The sequence below is a fragment of the Bombina bombina genome, chromosome 7 (assembly GCF_027579735.1).
Source record: "Bombina bombina isolate aBomBom1 chromosome 7, aBomBom1.pri, whole genome shotgun sequence".
NCBI lineage: Eukaryota > Metazoa > Chordata > Amphibia > Anura > Bombinatoridae > Bombina > Bombina bombina.
Window position 1 is genome coordinate 354,737,018 of NC_069505.1, and position 23,526 is coordinate 354,760,543.

The following is a 23,526-nucleotide window of genomic DNA, read 5'->3' on the forward strand; positions in this document are numbered from 1 at the left end:
TCCACTCTAGCTAAGCGTACTACTATTCATCTTTAGGATAGTACCTCCTTCAGAGACCCTATGGATAGAAAGATGGAGGGGTACTTAAGGAGATTATTTAATCAAATGGGCCTTCTCTTTCAACCAGCTGTGGGTATAGCAGTGATTGCTGGAGCCACCACATTCTGGTGCAACTCTTTATTTGAGATGGTTCTAGTTGAGACTGCTTTCGAAGACATCCAGGATCATATTAAGGCCTTCAAGACTGCCAATTCTTTTATATGTGATACTATGCAGATCATCAGTCTTAATGCTAAGTCTTCTGGATTCACTGTCCTTTCTCAAAGAGCTCTCTGGTTAAAGTCATGGTCAGCTGATATGGTATCTAAATCCAGACTTCTTTCCTTGGCATTCAAGGGAAAGATGTTATTTGATCCAGGCCTGGGTTCTATTATTACCACAGTGACCAAGGGGAAGGGTGCCTTCCACCCCAGAACAAGAAATCTAGATCTAAGGGTTGCCAGTCTGGTAATTTTCATCCTTTCGTACAAATAAGGTACAGAGATCCCAACCTCTTCTAAGTTGGACCAATCTAAGAGTACCTGTAAACCTAGTCAATCCTAGAACAAGAGCAAGCAGTAAAAAAGGCCTCCTCTAATAACAAGTCTGCATTAAGAGTCAGTGCCCGATCCTAGATCGGATTCCGTAGAAGGCAGACTATCCTTTCTTCTTGGGACGCTTGGTTTCGGTATGTTAAGGTCTTGCACATAGTTTCACAGGGGTACAGGATAGGCTTTCTACCAAGAGGCAGGTTCATTCTGTCAAGAATTTCTTCAAAGTCTGAGAAGAAGACAGCCTTTTTTGAATTGCTTAAGGGACCTTGCTTTTCTAGGAGTACGGGGTCATGGGTTTTATTGAAATCTCTTTGTCATTCCCAAAAAAGAGGAAACTTTTTGTCCCATTCTAGACATAGGGGTATATTTATTAATGTGCGAGCAGACATGATACGATGTAGTGTATTATGTCCGCCCCACATCGATAAATGCCAACTACATACACTGTTGGCATTTATCATTGCACCAGCAGTTCTTGTGAGCTGCTGGTGCAATGCTGCCCCTTGCAGATTTGCTGCCAATCAACCCGATCGTATTCTTGTATACTTGTACGAGCGCTACATCCAACGTGTGCAAATACCTTTGATAAAACCTTTATCGTTTGTGCGTAACTGTTATCGTGCCACTGGTAATCTGGCCCTTAATGATGTCTCAAAGGGTTTTTTCTGACAAGGGTATTAACACCTTGATTCAGGCCAGAAAACCTGTCACTTATCATAAGATCTGGGAAACTTTTTTTGCATGGTGCTCAAAAAAGTTACAGCTAGGATTCTTTCAGAATACCTAGAGTTCCTAATTTTCTGCTTTTGGATAAAGGAATTCTCAGTTGATTCTCAGATTTTCTGTGTTTAGATAAAGGAATTCTCAGTTGATTCTCAGATTTCAGCTCTTTCTGTTTTGTTTCATGATTGCTAAAATTCCTGAGTTTCAGTCCTTTGTTCACGTTTCGATCAGTATTAATGGGCCTTGTTAATTGTCTATCCATCCCCCTCTTATTCCCTTCTCTATTTTACTATATTTGATATCTTGGCTTTTAACTCCTTTAGCAATTACATTTTTATTTATGTACAATTATTTATTAAATTAATTTTTGTTTTTAACTACACTGTCCCTTTCATTTATGAGACATTTTTTTGCAAGGCAAACTCCCCCTGATCACACTACTGCTCATTCTACTATAGCAGTTGCAACCTTGTCAGCTTTCTGATGCTGCTTTTAGCAGTAAAGTTCTGTGGGCTGTAGTGCCTGATCAGTAATGTACCTGTTTTCTCTTTTTATCCCCATCCCCATTTATAGATTCCCACACCTGGGAAAACAAAACTTATGTTTGCCTAATAAATTGATTTCTTTTATGATGGCGAGAGTCCTCAGGCCCCACCGATTCTTTTTGTTCAGGTTGAAGCAGTACTGTACTTATTTTGCCCCACTTTGTTTTTCCTGCTTTTCTTTTTTCCTTCTACTTAACTATGTATATTTGACGATCATGGGAAGGGGGAGGAATTTAAAGATCTGGTGTGTTGGGGTATCTTTTGTCTCCTACTAGTGGTCCAGGGGGGAATTGCCATACATGATGACTTCTGGTCTCTTACCATAATGAAATAAATTAATTTAGCAGATGAGCTTAATTTATTCTTTTTTTGTTTGTTTGTTTTTTGTCAAGGTTTATCCGTTGCACCCTGGGACATTGACCGTAATGGTGCATGACTTATGTCTGGCTTTTCCAGCTCCTGCTAATGTCAATATTCACGTTTCGGATATTTTTCAAGTTGATGTTACAGTTGTTGATAAGGTGAGTACATTTACCAGAACAAAAATGTAATTACACTTTCATTTTATAGCATGTCTCCAATATGCTGCCAAACATGTACTCAGTGAAATTACGCATATTGGCAAAAGAACAGTGGTTGGATGGTAAAAAATATGAATGTTTTCAGATTTAGAGGCTTGCTTTAGATGGGAAACTTCCATTTCAAGTTGTAAATGCCACTTAATACAAAAGCTTTTTTTTCCCCTCAATGTTTTTGTTATGGATACAAAGCTTTGATTGTGATAGGTTAAATCTCAGCTTTATAGCTATTAATTTTACGTCCATACAAATTAATTGCAGATGACTCTATTGCAAAAAAATAAATAAATCAGAAAGTAACATTTACTATTAGTCAAAGTTAAATATGGTTATCCACTAGAATTACAATATATGGGCAAAAGTATGTGAACCCCTGACTGACGCACCTTGTTTGATATCCAATTCCAAAACCATTGGAATTAATATGGAGTTAACCCTAGCCACAACTCTTCTAAAAGCTTTCCACAAAATTATAGAGTTTCTGTGGGAATTTGTGCCCATTTAGCCAAAAGAGCATTTGTGAGGTCATGCACTGATGTTGGACAAGAATGTCTGGCACGAGCGAAATAGGAGTTCCATTTCAACATAGGAGTTCCATTTCGTACCAAAATGTTCAATGGCTTTGAGGTCAAGGCTTTGTATAGACCACTTAAGCCCCTCCCCTTTAAGCTCATCATGTGTTTATGCACCTTGCTATGTGTACAGGGACACAGTCATGTTGGAATAGATAATAGCATTTCCCAAATGGTTACTACAAACTTTGAAGCACATAGAATATTTTCCCTTTTAACCTAAAGGGAGAGGTGAGAAAGAACTAGAGGTGATAACCCACAGACCTAAATCCTAATAAACCTACGTATAGGATAAGGTAGTGCCTAATGCCAAATATAGTTTTAATATTTAGAAGAGAAAAAGAACAGAGGCATTAATTCGGCACACTTGGGGGGATTGTCATTTCATACATGAAGGGTGGGTGATTCAATTGTGTAGAGAAATGAATTGATTAAAACTTAACATTTATTATGTAATTTAATAAAATAATCCCAGTGTTGTGGACCATGCCACTTTTAATTAAAAATGTTTCATCAAGTAGTGTTAGAATCAAAAAGAAAATAACTGTAAGAAAAATATTGTATAAAAGAAAATAGCACTGTATGCTCTCTAATACAGGAGTTACCTCCTATTAACCACAAAATTAAGTAGAAGTATATTTTTTCAGGGTAAATAATTACAGATTCTGTCTGTAACCGCAGCGGGCTCAGAGGTTAGTGTGGGAGACGTTACTATTACAGGATATACGTCTATTGCCTGTGATTACTGATTCAAATATTATCTGACTCCACACTCCCCTTATCGCCAACTAAGCTGCACATATTCACCTAAGTAGGTGCCCAAAACAAGGGCCAACAGATTACCAGTAGTTATCCAATTTTTAAAATTAAGTTATACCCCGTTTACTATATTTAAACACCAATTACAAGAGAGCAGCAGTGCAAACGGCCTAAAGCAAGTTTCGCATACGCTTTATCAAAGGCTAACCCGATCACCACCCGGGGTTTCCTTAAAAGGGTGCATTGACCAATCCTAAATCACTAATTTGATAGACAAGTATAGTCTACCAATCGCGTAAAGCCATCCGCGATTGGCTAGAGCAGAGAGTGTGTGCCGTTCACCCAATAGTGTGCGGTTAGGTACTGACGTGGGCGTGAATACGCCCCCTGTCACATTGCTCTATTCCGCTCCTCTCTACGAACGGCCTGATAGAGGGAGATATTAGATAGAAGCACTATGTGCTGTCTCCTAGCTGTTTCATAGCTTCAGTAATGTACATAGTTATCGGCCAAATGACAATATTGCCTCCCTTATCAGATTGCTTTATGACCACGTCATCCCATTTTTGGATGTCATTTACTGCCCACTTTTCTGCTCTATTTAGGTTACTACAATCTCTTTCTCTCAGATTCAGTATATCTCTACAGACTACTTTTAAAAATATTTCAATCTGTGGATATATGGAAATCTGTGGCATAAATGTGGATTTCTTTGTAAATTTCTTCTGCCAATCTGAGGTGTCTAGTATGGCCGTTTCATTGTCCTCTAGTAATATCACAAGATCCATAATGGCTTGCGTTTCTTCGTCACTATCATTGTGCTTTGTGTACATTTTTCTGAGTGCTAATTTTCTGGCAAAAAGATTAATATCTTTAATTATTTCAAAGAAATTAAGGTTGTTAGAAGGGGAGAAGGATAGTCCTCTACCAAGTACATTTTTATGTTCTGGGGATAGGGTTCTGTCAGACAAATTCAATGTTTCTAGAGTGTCTGTGTTTACCATCTCGGTCGTCTCGACTAATCCTCCCTGGTTTTGTTGTTGTTTCTGTACCCCTATCGGGTTCTGTTTCTCAGATTGTGTTCTGTTCTTCCCCCCCTTCTTTTTCTTTGGGTTTGCCCTCTTTCTCGTTTTTTGAGAGGAGAGTTTGTCTATCGCTTGCACTAGGTACTAGTAACGTTCTACCTGAGAAGGCTTCCGCTCCTTCTTCTCCTGCTGAAGATTCATATTCTGATGTAGACACCCATATAGTTATAGAATGAATGAACCAATATATGTATATCATAACCCTGTAACGAACTATTAAGGTTATAAGTCATAGAATGATAAAACAATGATAATAGGATCGTTTTGGTTGTTATTGTACTATCATAAATAAGCGATGATTATAATTAGACTAATCATATGAGGAACAAGTATATGTGGAGAGAGAAGAAATGGCGCAAAAGGCAGGACTCAAGTGAAAGCGTTTAATAACACAATATAATACACAAATATATATGCACTTACAAGATTAAAATAAGTGTGCTTCAATTAGGAGGATCATGGGTGGTACAGTTCTTGTTGCTTCTCACAGCCGGCTTGTTGTGATTGCCGAGCGCTGCTGCACTGGATATGACTGACAGGTGAATCCGGATACCGTGTCAGCAAGTCCTGTGACTGTTGTGAGTGCAGGATACCGAGACCCTTTTTCCAGCCTGAATTGTCAGGCTGAATGCTTTGAGCAATATAATAGGAGCTCCTTCACACACCTCTGAGCTCTGATTGGACAAATTGAGTTCAAAAAGGAAGAGCGCTTTTTTCAACATATCCGTTTTTAAATCCCTCTTGAAGAAGCCCGGCCGCTGACCGGGGGAAACGCGTCAGGGTATTGAACTGACAATTCAGGCTGGAAAAAGGTTCTCGGTATCCTGCACTCACAACAGCCACAGGACTTGCTGACACGGTATCCGGATTCACCTGTCAGTCATACCCAGTGCAGCAGCGCTCGGCAATCACAACAAGCCGGCTGTGAGAAGCAACAAGAACTGTACCACCCATGATCCTCCTAATTGCAGCACACTTATTTTAATCTTGTAAGTGCATATATATTTGTGTATTATATTGTGTTATTAAACGCTTTCACTTGAGTCCTGCCTTTTGCGCCATTTCTTCTCTCTCCACATATACTTGTTCCTGCATACAAAGCCCTGGTTTGGGAATACCAGGCTGGATTAAAGGCAGCAAAGTTTGGGCACAGCGACTTCCCTGGAATTAAAGGGATTGAAGAAGCCAATTATTTGGAAATATATTTTTTAAAATACTGACATACATCCCTGAGCACAGGAAGCTTTATTGGACTCACTTGCTTCCATTAAAGGTACTGTCCTCTTTGTATCATTTGATCAAATTGCAATATTGTAACCGCTTTCTCAAAAAGAAGGACATAATTACAAACATATATTTTTTCAACATTTTTTCTAGGTATAGCGCATCTTATCACTATTGTTGTTTTTTTTATATTGTCTATTTCTGTTTCCATAATATTGCTGCTCTTACCATTGAACAAATGTCTGAACCTGTTTTTGAAAATGACAGAATGTTAGAAAATATGCCAGAAAATCTGTCTAACATTATACTTAAAGAATTTGGCCACAACCCCCATAGGGTTAAGAGAACTAGAGCTTTAAATGTATTAGACACTGATACAGAGGGCTACAATATACCTGAAACTGATCCAGATGATCTTTTTAAATCCCTTGAAAAACTTCTAATTCAGGACGCTAAAGATTGGCAGGACCTGATTTTATTAGAAAATTATTTAACACATAAAGTAGTACCGAGAGGGCTCAGAATATTCAAACAACCGGCATTTGATCTAGATGAGATAGAATATATCACTGAATGGGAAGCTGCATCACAGGAATGCTCTAATAAATATATTAAGATTCTCATCAAATATAGGGAATCTAGACTAAATAAACTTAAAACAGAACTAGATGAAATAGTTACAAAAATTCAACCTTATAAAAACATAGAAAAATGGATCAATCGTAATAAGAGCATACAATTCAGGGTTAGCCAATTAGATAGGGAGTTACAACAAACAAAACAGAAAAAACTCAGAAGAGACCTAGAGGATTACAAAGAAAATAAAGTATATTCCTATAAAAAACTAAATAAAGAACCAATACCCCCCACCAATAATTTAGATAACCTTAAAGCTAACAATTATTCTAGAAATAATGAAACTGGTAATAACCATAGATCTGCTAACTATAAAACTGGTAAACAAGGACAAAACTTCATTAAAGATAATAAATCTTATCATTTTGGCAATCCATCACCAATGGTTCACTATAAACAAGGGACCTATCAAGGGAGGTCATATCAGGACAATCACAATTCTGGTATGTACACTGGTCACAACAGTCAGAGAAGGATCTATCATAACAATTATAATACAAACATAAATGCAAATAATGATTATAATGGCTATCAGAGAAATCCCAATCAAAATCTACAATGGAGGAGGAGAGATAGTTATAGGGGTAATGATAACTATAGGGGTAACGATCCCATAAATACTCATAATAATTATGCTTATAATAGTCATGAACAACCAGCTCAAAATAAAAATCACCATACATCTACCTGGGAGAAAAAAGGTGCAAGACCAAAAGATAATTCTGAGAATAATTTTTTAGGGATAGGGACCAATCGGAACCAGGAACCACCAGAACCCCAGCAAGACAGGACAAGACAGAGAAAAAGATCTCTAGAAAGAGAACAAGAGGAAATAGAGCAGGAAAACAGCTTCAGACAAACAGGAAGAATAAGAAAAGAATGAGTCAAGCTAAAAAAGACATCTTTAATCTAGCTAACATTGATCTAGATCATAACGACATTAAGCTCTTACAGAAGGGTCTGAATTTTGCACCTAAATCAAGACCTAATAAATTTGAAATGTATGTGGATCTACACAAATACGTTAGAAAGCTCACACTCAAAAGATACTTTCTGAAAAATCCTTTAAACAGGGATGTACCAAGTTATAATCACATCGAATCAGGTGATCTAGGTACTTTGAATATTTTAAAAGACTTAGAAAACCTGAACAATACTACATATCCCAATATAACTGACTCTATTTCCATTCAGGCAGATATCCCACATATCGGTACACATGAATTTTCAAATGATTATATAGATGCATTAAATTTGTCCTTACATGACACTGAGCCTGAAATATACCATTCCACATTTAAGGCCAAATCATCTTTCAATCCAGTAGGGTCCCAAGGTGAACAGGTATCCATGTTCACCAAATTAGTTCAGCAAGATTTAGATGAACAATTTAAGAAGGAAGCTAGTTTTGTTAATAAGTACAATGACAATTTAACAATACAAGAAAGAAAATCCCTTAAGAAGCTGGCAGACAATGATGAGATAATAATACGCCCCGCCGACAAGGGTGGGGGTATTGTTATCCAGAAAAGGGAGGTATATATACAGGAGGCTTCAATCTCCTGAATAATACAGAAACTTATAAGGTTCTCTCCAGTCATCCAACAGAAATATATATTAAAGAACTCAATAAAATGCTGAATAAAGCAAAATCAGATAGCATATTGAATAGTGAAGAATACAAATTTATCTTCACGCCACAACCCAACGTATCTATCATATATCACCTACCCAAAGTTCACAAAGACCCTGTAAATCCACCGGGAAGGCCGATAGCATCGGATCTATCTGTGATAGTTTATCCAAATATGTCGATTTTTACTTACAACCAGTAGTAAAAAACACGAGAGCTTACTTAAAAGATACGACGGAGGTAATTAAAAGATTCAAGGGCATTCCATGGGAAGACAACATGGTATGGCTAACATGTGATATATCAGCCCTCTACACATGTATCCCACATAAACTAGGTGTCCAGAAAATTCAGCAAGAATTGATGAAATGGCAGATTCCACATAAACATATAGAATTCCTTGTAGATAGTATTAATTTTATTTTATATCATAATTATTTTATTTTTGAAAAACAATTTTATCGTCAAACTAGGGGCACAGCGATGGGGATCACATTTGCCCCATCATATGCTAACCTATATGTCAATGCATTTGAAAATGAATTTATCTGGGAAAACAATCCCTTCATCAATAACATACTATGTTATGGAAGGTATATAGATGATATAATCATCCTTTGGAAGGGAGAAGTAGATCAAATAGAACATTTTATGAGTTTCATTAATCAAAACAATTATAATTTAATATTCACCAAGTCATATTCAAAAATCCAAATAGAATTTTTAGACCTAGTATTGTTTAAAGATAGCGCAGGGAAGATCGCAGTGAAAAACTACCGTAAGACAACTGATCGTATCAGCTTTATACAAGCAAAGAGTGCTCATAAGAAAAGCTGGATCAATAATGTCCCATACAGTCAATTTCTACGCATTAAAAGAAATTGTACACATTTAGCTGACTTCGAATCAGAAGCCCTTGTATTAGAGAATAAATTTTTAGAGAAAGGGTATAATCATGAAATTATACAGCAAGCTAAGGATAAAGCATCAAACAAGGATAGAGTGTCAATTATCGGTAATAAAACCAGTAATGAGGAAAACACTAAAATGCTGGGGACTAAAATACATAATACAGTAATTAAAGGACCATAATACCCAAATGTTTAAACACTTGAAAGTGATGCAGCATAGCTGTAAAAAGCTGATTAGAAAATATCACCTGAACATCTCTATGTAAAAAAGAAAGATATTTTACCTCAAAAGTTCCTCAGTAGCCACCTCCCATTGTAAAGGATTTCTAAGCAGCATTTTAGTGTGTTTGTCCTGGGACATCTGAAGGGACTAGCATCGTGCACTCTCATATTATTTCACCAATCAGGTAAAGGAAGCTTACTATGAAATCTCATGAGAGTTAAGTCAAATCTCATGAGATCACAGTAAGAGTTCATGACCTCAGCACTGCTGATGCTGATTGGCTGCTGTTCATTTCTTCATTTTTTTTAATTTTTTTACCTGCAGCTGGGAGCAGCTGAGTATAACTTTTTACACAGAACTTACTCTGCTGAGCTGAGGAGATTGTGAGGTAAAATATCTTCCTTTTTTACATAGAGATGCTCAGGTGATATTTTCCTGTCAGCTTTTTACAGTTATACTGCATCAGTTTCAAGTGATTTAGCATATGAGTATTATGTCCCTTTAAATCACAAACAGGTACAATGAACCAACCTAGATTTATCACTACCTATAATGAAGGTACCAGGAAAATGGAAAATATTTTCAAGAAGCATTGGCCACTACTAAAGTCAGATCCTATCCTTGGGCCACATTTGGAAAATAAACCTACTTTTACATATAAAAAAGGAAAGAGCCTGAAAAACATATTGGCACCAAGTAAACTTAAACCGGTAAAAAACAAAAATTTAGATAAGGCAGAAATAAAATCAGTGGCAGGAAATTGGCTGAAAGAATGGAAGGGAACCATGAGATGCAATAAACCAAGATGTAATATGTGCAAACATATTAACAAAGCACCAACTTTTTTGAATAGTGAACTGACTAACACATATAACGTTTAGAAGTAACTGCGATTCAACATATGTGGTATACCTGTTAGAATGTGGGTGCGGCCTATTATATATAGGCCGCACGAAACGTAAAATAAGAAGAAGAACTAACGAACACATCTATAACATAAAAGAAAAACTGCTCAAACACAGTGTATCCAGGCATTTTTCTGAGTGCCACGGTAGCAACCCAAGTTCACTAAAAATACAAGTTATAGATTGGGTACCCCCTTCAAAACCAAATAGGCTACTTGAACTAAGGAGACTTGAAACCAAATGGATCTATAAACTTAAAACACTTCAACCACTTGGTATGAGTATAGATATTGATGTAGCAGCTTTTATTTAAATTGCATTTTTAGAAGTCAAAATAATTTAAAATAGTACCAACTAATCAATTTAAACAACTATATATCAAATCTATTTTTAGGCTATTTTATAGTACATATTAATTTATTTTAAATCCAATATATGTTTTTAGAAGTTTATAGGATATATATATATATTTTTTTCTACAATATTTTAATATTTTAATATAACTTTTTATATAGTCTTTATTACATAGTCAATATAGGTCCTCATTGTACCCGTTCATGGATCTTGTTATTACCAGTATTCCAATTTATTTTTGTAACAAGTATTCATCAATAAATAAATATCAGAAATAATAAATATCAAAAATAACAACAATAAAATAAATATTCGTTATAGTATCTTACCCCACACAATTTTGATATTCCCTATTAGATTATCAGCATTTCCCTTACAAGTAAATGATCATTCAAGAAGATATGTAGGGGCAATACGATCAGTCATTTAGAACACTCACATCATATATGACAAGTATAATTATGCTCTGTTAATATTCAATGTGTAAAACTCGCATATTGTGAATAAACCGCTGCCTTTACAAACACTGGCAACTTTTATTGAAAGGTTTTTATTGAAAGGTTTTTATAAATTGTAAAGATTATCAATTGCTATTAATTGTTAAGTATAGAAATGTAATTCATGTCATACATATTTTTTATTAATTATTATAGTATAGAAATGTAACTTATTTTATATTTTTACTTTTGTTGTAATTTCATTTGCATAACCGTATCTGTATTAGTTTCTCAATATTGCTATCTAGAAACATACGGGTATCAGCATTCGCCTGAACCTACCTAAGGAGCAATTTTACAGTAGCTCCGGCTCACACCTCTGGGCTCCAATTGGACACATTTGGCTGAATGCTTTGAGCAATATAATAGGAGCTCCTTCACACACCTCTGAGCTCTGATTGGACGAATTGAGTTAAAAAAGGAAGAGCGCTTTTTTCAACATATCCGTTTTTAAATCCCTCTTGAAGAAGCCCGGCCTCTGACCGTCAGGGTATTGAACTGACAATTCAGGCTGGAAAAAGGGTCTCGGTATCCTGCACTCACAACAGCCACAGGACTTGCTGACACGGTATCCGGATTCACCTGTCAGTCATATCCAGTGCAGCAGCGCTCGGCAATCACAACAAGCCGGCTGTGAGAAGCAACAAGAACTGTACCACCCATGATCCTCCTAATTGCAGCACACTTATTTTAATCTTGTAAGTGCATATATATTTGTGTATTATATTGTGTTATTAAACGCTTTCACTTGAGTCCTGCCTTTTGCACCATTTCTTCTCTCTCCACATATACTTGTTCCTGCATACAAAGCCCTGGTTTGGGAATACCAGGCTGGATTAAAGGCAGCAAGGTTTGGGCACAGCGACTTCCCTGGAATTAAAGGGATTGAAGAAACCAATTATTTGGAAATATATTTTTTAAAATACTGACATACATCCCTGAGTACAGGAAGCTTTATTGGACTCACTTGCTTCCATTAAAGGTACTGTCCTCTTTGTATCATTTGATCAAATTGCAATATTGTAACCGCTTTCTCAAAAAGAAGGACATAATTACAAACATATATTTTTTCAACATTTTTTCTAGGTATAGCGCATCTTATCACTATTGTTGTTTTTTTTATATAATCATATGAGGACTTAATGTTATTGTCAGCACATAGTGCTTCTATCTAATATCTCCCTCTATCAGGCCGTTCGTAGTGAGGAGCGGAATAGAGCAATGTGACAGGGGGCGTATTCACGCCCACGTTAGTACCTAACCGCACACTATTGGGTGAACGGCACACACCCTCTGCTCTAGCCAATCTCGGATGGCTTTACGCGATTGGTAGACTATACTTGTCTATCAAATTAGTGACTTAGGATTGGTCAATGCACCCTTTTAAGGAAACCCCGGGTGGTGATCGGGTTAGCCTTTGATAAAACGTATGCGAAACACGCGTTAGGCCGTTCGCACTGCTGCTCTCTTGTAATTGGTGTTTAAATATAGTAAACGGGGTATAACTTAATTTTAAAAATTGGATAACTACTGGTAATCTGTTGGCCCTTGTTTTGGGCACCTACTTAGGTGAATATGTGCAGCTTAGTTGGCGATAAGGGGAGTGTGGAGACAGATAATATTTGAATCAGTAATCACAGGCAATAGACGTATATCCTGTAATAGTAACGTCTCCCACACTAACCTCTGAGCCCGCTGCGGTTACAGACAGAATCTATAGCGGAGCTTTAGTTATTTACCCTGAAAAAATATACTTCTACTTAATTTTGTGGTTAATAGGAGGTAACTCCTGTATTAGAGAGCATACAGTGCTATTTTCTTTTATACAATATTTTTCTTACAGTTATTTTCTTTTTGATTCTAACACTACTTGATGAAACATTTTTAATTAAAAGTGGCATGGTCCACAACACTGGGATTATTTTATTAAATTACATAATAAATGTTAAGTTTTAATCAATTAATTTCTCTACACAATTGAATCACCCACCCTTCATGTATGAGATGACAATCCCCCCAAGTGTGCCGAATTAATGCCTCTGTTCTTTTTCTCTTCTAAATATTTAAACTATATTTGGCATTAGGCACTACCTTATCCTATACGTAGGTTTATTAGGATTTAGGTCTGTGGGTTATCACCTCTAGTTCTTTCCCACCTCTCCCTTTAGGTTAAAAGGGAAAATATTCTATACACTTAATTGACTATTCAGTAGTCCTCTTCTTTAAATTAGGAAATAATTATGGCCTCCATCAATTTGATGGAGGATTTCCTTAACTGTGAAAAAGACAGAAAAGCCAATATTGATAAAACATTTGCTAATTTTACAGCAGAGGGTATAAATAAAAATAACTTTGAGGACTGGGAATCAGGTCTGAATATTCAAGGTGAATTATTAAGGAAACATACAAGGTCTATATGGAATAAAAGCACCTATGATCGCTACCTAGCAAAGCACATAATACCTAGAGGCCTAAGAGTGGGACTCTTTCCCAGTTTTAGTTTTCATATAGAGAACTATAGAGGGAGATGGGAACAAGCCCTCATCTCCTGCTCAGAGACTTTAGTTGCAATTTTGTCAGACTACGAGACAGAAATTGTGGAAGAACTGAATAAAGAGATCTCAGAGATTAATATTAAATTAAAAAAATTTGAAAGTCTAGAGAACTTTAAGACTGCTTATAAAAACTTGAGAGACGAGCTAGACGAAAAAAGAGAAGGAAATCATTAAAACAAAATGTGCTAAACTCAGCAGGGACATTAAGGATTTTGAACAGGGAAGAATATTCACCTGGGATGAAAGAAATCCCAGACGTAGGAGAAACTTAGTCCCATCCAAAACAAATAGGGAGGATGTCTCTACATCAGAATATGAATCTTCAGCAGGAGAAGAAGGAGCGGAAGGCTTCTCAGGTAGAACGTTACTAGTACCTAGTGCAAGCGATAGACAAACTCTCCTCTCAAAAAACGAGAAAGAGGGCAAACCCAAAGAAAAAGAAAAAGAAGGGGGGGAAGAACAGAACACAATCTGAGAAACAGAACCCGATGGGGTTACAGAAACAACGACAAAACCAGGGAGGATTGGTCGAGATGACCGAGATGGTAAACACAGACACTCTAGAAATAATTAATTTGTCTGACAGAACCCTATCCCCAGAACATAAAAATGTACTTGGTAAAGGAATATCCTTCTCCCCTTCTAACAACCTTAATTTCTTTGAAATAATTAAAGATATTAATCTTTTTGCCAGAAAATTAGCACTCAGAAAAATGTACACAAAGCACAATGATAGTGACGAAGAAACGCAAGCCATTATGGATCTTGTGACATTACTAGAGGACAATGAAACGGCCATACCAGACACCTCAGATTGGCAGAAGAAACTTACAAAGAAATCCACATTTATGCCACAGATTTCCATATATCCACAGATTGAAATATTTTTAAAAGTAGTCTGTAGAGATATACTGAATCTGAGAGAAAGAGATTGGAGTAACCTAAATAGAGCAGAAAAGTGGGCACTAAATGACATCCAAAAATGGGATGACATGGTCATAAAGCCATCTTATAAGGGAGGCAATATTGTCATTTGGCCGATAACTATGTACATTACTGAAGCTATGAAACAGCTAGGAGACACAAACTGTTAAAAATTCTTATGGAGTAACCCTAGTGGGGACTACCTGAAAATGTATGAAACCTTAATCAATGATGCTAAAAAATATAGCCTGATAGATGAAAAAGAAGTGAAATTCCTGAAGGTAGAGAACCCTAAAATTGCTACCTTCTACCTATTACCAAAGATACATAAGAACAAATTGACACCTCCTGGCAGACCATTTGTGGCAGGAATTGGTAGCCTCTGCGAACAGGCATCTAGATATTTGGATCTGCGACTAAGAAATATTGTGCTAACACTTCCCTCATACACAAGAGATATGGTGGATGTACTCAGCAAAATAGAGGACATGACATTAGAAGATGATATGTTCTTAGCAACTTGTGACGTTGAGTCGCTTTATACATCAATTGAACATCATTGGGGCTGCTATGCAGTCAACTATTTTCTCCAAATGGAAACAGCAGAACATAACCCTAAAAACACATTCCTAGTGAAACTACTCAAATTTGTACTGAGCCATAATTTCTTCGTCTTTAATGACAAATTTTTCCTGCAAATTCGGGGAACAGCAATGGGCACAGCATGTGCCCCCACCTATGCGAACATATATTTAGGGTGGTGGGAGCGAGAATTTGTTTTTGGAATGGATATGGAAAAATTTGCGGCCAACATTGTCCTGTGGCTCAGGTACATAGACGATGTCTTCCTGATTTGGAAAGGAGACATATCTGTATTCAAAGAATTCATTGGAAACATAAATACCAACCACCTGAATTTACGTCTAACCTATGAAATTATTTACGAAAGTGTAACATTTCTCGACCTGAGAATATCGAGAGATATGTTCGGTCGGATTAAATCAGACCTTTATAGAAAAGAAACCTCCATGAACTCGATACTTAGCTTCCAGAGTGCTCACCATCCAGCAACTAAGAAAGCCATTCCTTTTGGGTAATTTCTTAGACTACGGCGCAACTGTTCTGATATCAGTGATTTTAAAATTCAGGCAATGGACATGAAGAAGAGGCTAAAAGCTAGGGGATACCCAAATAGCACTCTTAAAAAGGCGTATCACAGAGCCCTCCATACGGACAGATTGCACCTACTCAAACCTAAATCGAAATCCAACCTGGATAATAAAGTCCGGTTTGTCAGTACCTTCAATACAGCACACAAGGAAATAAGGGATATCCTCAATACTCATGTACATATTTTAAAAACAGATGAGGATCTATCCAAGTGTATTGGGGATAAAATTGCAATGAGCTGGAGACGAGCCCTACAATTAGGGACAAGATAACGAGGAGTCATTTTGTAAAACCAACTACTAAAAAAAGAAAGGATTTCAAGGGAACATACGCATGTGGGACATGTAAGTTCTGTCCATATATGTTGAATGTAAAACAGATGAGTATCTTTCCATCTGGTACTATATTCATGAATGACTTCTATAATTGCAGGAGTAAGAATATTATCTACTGTATTGAGTGCAATTGTAATAAGAAGTACGTGGGGATGTCGACACGTGAATTCAGGAGACGCCTAGGTGAACATATATGTAACATCAAAAATGACAAAAAATTATTTGGAACATGATAAAAAGCTGACCATAGTGGCAAGACACTTTTTGGATAAACATGAATGCAAACCAGAATTACGAAGTTGGATCCTACAGAAGGTCTCACTAGGAATAAGAGGGGGGAACATTGAAAATGCACTCCTTAAAGCAGAGACAAGATGGATCTTTAGACTACAGAGTATGAGTCCTAAGGGGCTCAATGAAATGCTAACATTTTTGGAGTAAAAAATAAAGAAAAGCAAGAAATTAGCATATCTAATCTAAAAGACATCTTCCTACTGTTAATAATGACCTTTGGTCACAGCGTGGACAAAGGTCCAAACACATAGAATTTACTATCCCTGTGATCCCTGACACAAGCAAGAATTGCTTAAATTAGAGTACTTGAGTGGTTATAAACTAATAAATATAATCCTTCTCTCTTGATAAGACTATTAGGATCTGATGTCCAAGTGAGACTATTTTAGGTTTTGACAATGACTTCTTTGTAATATTATGGGAAATCTCTTATACATACACATTTGAATGTTACGGACAACTTTAGGGATTATATGAGTTTTTATGGAGTGTTTTTGTTTAATCGTACACAATCAGAAATTTCACATCATTCTTAATAAATTTAGGACTCTAGCTCATATTTAGAGATGGTCACATATGAAGAAAAAACGTGTATGGCTGCAGTATATGGTATGACAATTATGTCTTCTCTGATGAGAAACATTGGTGTTAATGCATAAAAACATAATAAACTTTGTGTATAACTTTATAATATATGTTAGGATGAGAATCCAAAATAAGAACCGTTATGGTTAAGATAATTATCATCATAATTTACACCCATATAATTCTGAACATCATGGATACATGAATGGACTGTATGGTTTATATGGAATAGCATGTTTTTTCGCATATTCAATGGAATCTGAAGAAACCAAGACACCCATATAGTTATAGAATGAATGAACCAATATATGTATATCATAACCCTGTAACGAACTATTAAGGTTATAAGTCATAGAATGATAAAACAATGATAATAGGATTGTTTTGGTTGTTATTGTACTATCATAAATAAGCGATGATTATAATAAGACTAATCATATGAGGACTTAATGTTATTGTCAGCACATAGTGCTTCTATCTAATATCTCCCTCTATCAGGCCGTTCGTAGTGAGGAGCAGAATAGAGCAATGTGACAGGGGGCGTATTCACGCCCACGTCAGTACCTAACCGCACACTATTGGGTGAACGGCACCCACCCTCTGCTCTAGCCAATCGCGGATGGCTTTACACGATTGGTAGACTATACTTGTCTATCAAATTAGTGAGTTAGGATTGGTCAATGCACCCTTTTAAGGAAACCCCGGGTGGTGATCGGGTTAGCCTTTGCTAAAGCGTATGCGAAACGCGCGTTAGGCCGTTCGCACTGCTGCTCTCTTGTAATTGGTGTTTAAATATAGTAAACGGGGTATAACTTAATTTTAAAAATTGGATAACTACTGGTAATCTGTTGGCCCTTGTTTTGGGCACCTACTTAGGTGAATATGTGCAGCTTAGTTGGCGATAAGGGGAGTGTGGAGACAGATAATATTTGAATCAGTAATCACAGGCAATAGACGTATATCCTGTAATAGTAACGTCTCCCACACTAACCTCTGAGCCCGCTGCGGTTACAGACAGAATCTATAGCGGAGCTTTAGTTATTTACCCTGAAACAATATACTTCTACTTAATTTTGTGGTTAATAGGAGGTAACTCCTGTATTAGAGAGCATACAGTGCTATTTTCTTTTATACAATATTTTTCTTAAAGTTATTTTCTTTTTGATTCTAACACTACTTGATGAAACATTTTTAATTAAAAGTGGCATGGTCCACAACACTGGGATTATTTTATTAAATTACATAATAAATGTTAAGTTTTAATCAATTCATTTCTCTACACAATTGAATCACCCACCCTTCATGTATGAGATGACAATCCCCCCAAGTGTGCCGAATTAATGCCTCTGTTCTTTTTCTCTTCTAAATATTTAAACTTTGAAGCACCCAGTTGTCTAAAATGTCATTGTATCCTGTTACATTAAGATGACACTTTACTAGAATTAAACTGCCCAAAACCTAAAAAACAGCCCCATAGATTATCCCACCTTCACCAAACTTAACAGTAGGCACTATGCATTCTGGTAGGCAGAGTTCTCCTGACAACCGCCTCACCCAGATTCTTCCAGCAGACTTCCAAATAGTGTAGCATGATTAATCACTCCATACACACATTTTGACTGTTCATGAGTCCAGTAGCGGCATGCTTTGCACCGCTCTAGCCAATACTTTGCATTGCTCATGTTGATGTAAGGTTTGTGTACAGCTGATCAGACATGACAAGTCCTTTTATGAAGCTCCTAACATAAAGTTATTTTTCTGATGTTGCTTCCAGCTGCAGTTTGGGACTCTAAAGTGATGCAACAGTTGAAAGGCATCTTCAGCACTCTGCGGACCCACAATGTGGCTTTGTGTAGTTTACCACTTTGTGGCTGAGCTGTTGTTGCTCCTAGACTCATCTACTTAAAGGGACAGTCTACACCAGAATTTTTATTGTTTAAAAATATAGATAATCCCATTATTACCCATTCCCTAGTTTTGCACAACCAACATAGTTTTATAAATACACATTTTACCTCTGTAATTACCTTGTATCTAACCCTTTGCAAACTGCCTCCTTGTTTCAGTTCTTTTGACAGGCATCCATTTTAGCCAGTCAGAACTGGCTCACCTGAACTCCACGTGCGTGAGCACAGTGTTATCTATATGACACACATGAACTAACACCCTCTAGTGGTGAAAAACTGTTAAAATGCCCTGAGAGAAGAGGCGGCCTTCAAGGACTTAGAAATTAGCATATGAACCTCCTAGGTTTAGCTTTCAACTAAGAATACCAAGAGAACAAAGCAAAATTGGTGATAAAAGTAAATTGGAAAATTGTTTAAAATTACATTCTCTATCTAAATCATGAAAGTTTATTTTGGACTAGACTGTCCCTTTATGAATAATAGCACTTTCATTTGAGCTGGGCACATCTAGTAGGGCAAACATTTCACAAACTAACTTATGGCAAAGGTAGAATCCTATGACAATGCCACATTTAAAGTCACTGAGCTCTTCAGTATGACCCTTTGTATTGGATTTTATTTACCTGTCAACAATGGCTGTGACTGAAACACCTGAAGGCAATATTCAGTAGGGGTATCCACATACCTTTGTTAAATTAGTGTATAGCATAATTTTAATTACCATAAATGTTATAGGTAGGATGGAGCATTCCACTCAGTTTTTTTCTGATACATGCTACACACTGTTTTTATATATAAATATGTGTGTGTGCGTGATCTCTGATGAAGCGCATGTGAGCATGCGGGAAACGCGTCAGTACCAACCCTGCACACTGTGACTGTGTCTTTCACTTGTCTGCTTATTAAACTACCCACTTTGGAAAAGAGTTTGCAGCTCCTCGTCTTTTTTTCTTCTAATCCTATATATAAATATGTGTGTGTGTGTGTGTGTATATATATATATATATATATATATATATATATATAATTTTTTATTTTGTGTGTGTGTGTGTGACTGTATATATATATATATATATATATATATATATATATATATATATATATATATATATATATATATATGTGTGTGTGTGTGTGTGTATATACAGGGAGTGCAGAATTATTAGGCAAGTTGTATTTTTGAGGATTAATTTTATTATTGAACAACAACCATGTTCTCAATGAACCCAAAAAAACTAATTAATATCAAAGCTGAATAGTTTTGGAAGTAGTTTTTAGTTTGTTTTTAGTTATAGCTATTTTAGGGGGATATCTGTGTGTGCAGGTGACTATTACTGTGCATAATTATTAGGCAACTTAACAAAAAACAAATATATACCCATTTCAATTATTTATTTTTACCAGTGAAACCAATATAACATCTCAACATTCACAAATATACATTTCTGACATTCAAAAACAAAAAAAAAAAAAAATCAGTGACCAATATAGCCACCTTTCTTTGCAAGGACACTCAAAAGCCTGCCATCCATGGATTCTGTCAGTGTTTTGAACTCTTCACCATCAACATTGCGTGCAGCAGCAACCACAGCCTCCCAGACACTGTTCAGAGAGGTGTACTGTTTTCCCTCCTTGTAAATCTCACATTTGATGATGGACCACAGGTTCTCAATGGGGTTCAGATCAGGTGAACAAGGAGGCCATGTCATTAGATTTTCTTCTTTTATACCCTTTCTTGCCAGCCACGCTGTGGAGTACTTGGACGCGTGTGATGGAGCATTGTCCTGCATGAAAATCATGTTTTTCTTGAAGGATGCAGACTTCTTCCTGTACCACTGCTTGAAGAAGGTGTCTTCCAGAAACTGGCAGTGGGACTGGGAGTTGAGCTTGACTCCATCCTCAACCCGAAAAGGCCCCACAAGCTCATCTTTGATGATACCAGCCCAAACCAGTACTCCACCTCCACCTTGCTGGCGTCTGAGTCGGACTGGAGCTCTCTGCCCTTTACCAATCCAGCCACGGGCCCATCCATCTGGCCCATCAAGACTCACTCTCATTTCATCAGTCCATAAAACCTTAGAAAAATCAGTCTTGAGCTATTTCTTGGCCCAGTCTTGACGTTTCAGCTTGTGTGTCTTGTTCAGTGGTGGTCGTCTTTCAGCCTTTCTTACCTTGGCCATGTCTCTGAGTATTGCACACCTTGTGCTTTTGGGCACTCCAGAGATGTTGCAGCTCTGAAATATGGCCAAACTGGTGGCAAGTGGCATCTTGGCAGCTGCACGCTTGACTTTTCTCAGTTCATGGGCAGTTATTTTGCGCCTTGGTTTTTCCACACGCTTCTTGCGACCCTGTAGACTATTTTGAATGAAACGCTTGATTGTTCGATGATCACGCTTCAGAAGCTTTGCAATTTTAAGAGTGCTGCATCCCTCTGCAAGATATCTCACTATTTTTTACTTTTCTGAGCCTGTCAAATCCTTCTTTTGACCCATTTTGCCAAAGGAAAGGAAGTTGCCTAATAATTATGCACACCTGATATAGGGTGTTGATGTCATTAGACCACACCCCTTCTCATTACAGAGATGCACATCACCTAATATGCTTAAGTGGTAGTAGGCTTTCAAGCCTATACAGCTTGGAGTAAGACAACATGCATAAAGAGGATGATGTGGTCAAAATACTCATTTGCCTAATAATTCTGCACTCCCTGTATATATATATATATATATATATATATATATATATATATATATATATATATATATATATATATATATATATACACACATACATACAGTCATGGCCAAAAATCTTGGCACCCCTGCATTTCTGTCAGGTAATGCATCACTTTGCCCAGAAAATCGTTGCAATTACAAATGTTTAGGCATTCTAATGTTTATTTCATTTGTTTGTAATGGTATAACACAAAAAAGCCAAATCTGACACATTCCATGCAAAACTCCAAAAAGGGACTGGACAAAATTAATGGCACCCTCAATTTAATATTTTTTAGCACACCCCTTGGAAAAAATAACTAAAATCAATTGCTTCCTGTAACCATCAATGAGTTTCTTACACCTCTCTACTTGAATTTTGGACCACTCTTCTTTCACCAACTACTCCAGGTCTCTCGGATTCGAAGGATTCCTTTTCCCAACTGCTGATTTGCGATCTCTTTCTCCACAGGGGCTCTATGGGATTGAGATCTAGACTCATTGCTGGCCAGTTCAGCGCTTTGTCTTAAACCATATCTGGGTGCTTTTTGATGTGTGCTTTGGATCATTGTCCTGCTTTAAGACCAATGACCTCTGACAGAGACCCAACTTTCTGACACTGGGTCCTACATTGCACCACATAATTCTTTGGTAGTCTTCAGATTTCATGATGCCATGCACACAGACATCCAGCGCCTGAAGCAGCAAAGCTACCCCAAAACATCAGTGAACCTCTGCCATGTTTGACTGTAGGGACTGTATTATTTTCTTTAAAAGCCTGATTTCTTTTTTTTTTTTTATATAAAACAGTACAATGATAGGCTTGCCAAAAAGCTGTAATTTTGTATCGTCCACAGCACATTCTCCCAAAAGGATTTTGGCTTCCTCAGGTATGTTTTGGCAAATTCCAATCTGGCTTTTTTTATGTTTCTGTGTAAGCAGTGGGTCCTCCTGGGTCTCCTACCATTGCGTCCCTTTTCATTCACATGGCAACATTTAGTGCGAGCTGACACATTTGCACCCTGTGCCTGAAGTTCAGCTTGAATTTGTCTGCAAGTTGATCGAGGTTCTTTATCCACCATTCAAACAATCCTTTGTTGCAATCTTTGATCAATTTATTTCCTAAGACATGGAGAGCCAACAACATCATTCTAATTACTAGTGGGATATTCAAATCCTGGCCAGCAGGAGGAGGCAAATAGCACCCCAGCAAAGCTGTTAAGGGTAACTTCCCTTACCCATAACCCCAAGTCATTCTCTTTGCCTCTGTCAATGGAGGATGTGCGACGTTGGTGTCTGAAGATATTTAATCCTTTTATGGGTACTTTTCCCTGCAAGCAAGGATGGGGGTCTAGCTATGTTCACGTCAATCTCTTGAGTAATAGTAGTGGTGGCTTTTAGCAGTTAAGGCGGTTAGGTTGTCTTTGCTTTACTTTTAACAATTTGCTACCCCTTTGCAGAAAGCCAGCGTTGGTTACTCTGTTCTTTCTTATTTTCCAGGTCCCTGTCAGCGATCAGATGAGGCTGGCACACCTGCAGCTGTTGTCTGCTCCACAACAGAAGACTCTGGAGGGTAAGTCCTTTTGTATTTGTATGCCCTCATAGGGGTTCTATGAGGGGGACTCTGTAGTGGGTGCCCTAGATGGCTCTTAAATTTCCTCTTAGTGGGTCTGAAAATGATTATATAGCCTGTGGTCAGGATATTTTTATGGCCTTTTGAGCAGATTATGGGTTTTACTATTCTCTTTGCTTATTTAATCCTTTTCTGCTGTATGTTTGCAGTATTCTACTGTGCAGATATATG

At 37.1% G+C, this 23,526-nt stretch overlaps 1 protein-coding gene across 1 annotated transcript in view; it reads left to right on the top strand.

Moving 5' to 3' along the window:
• The window catches only part of NUP210 (nucleoporin 210), a 1,597,588-nt gene that overhangs the window by 748,657 nt on the left and 825,405 nt on the right, over positions 1 to 23,526 (top strand). Inside the window, 1 exon segment of the mRNA XM_053721041.1 lies at positions 2,254 to 2,382. Coding sequence (XP_053577016.1) covers positions 2,254 to 2,382 — 129 coding nt within the window.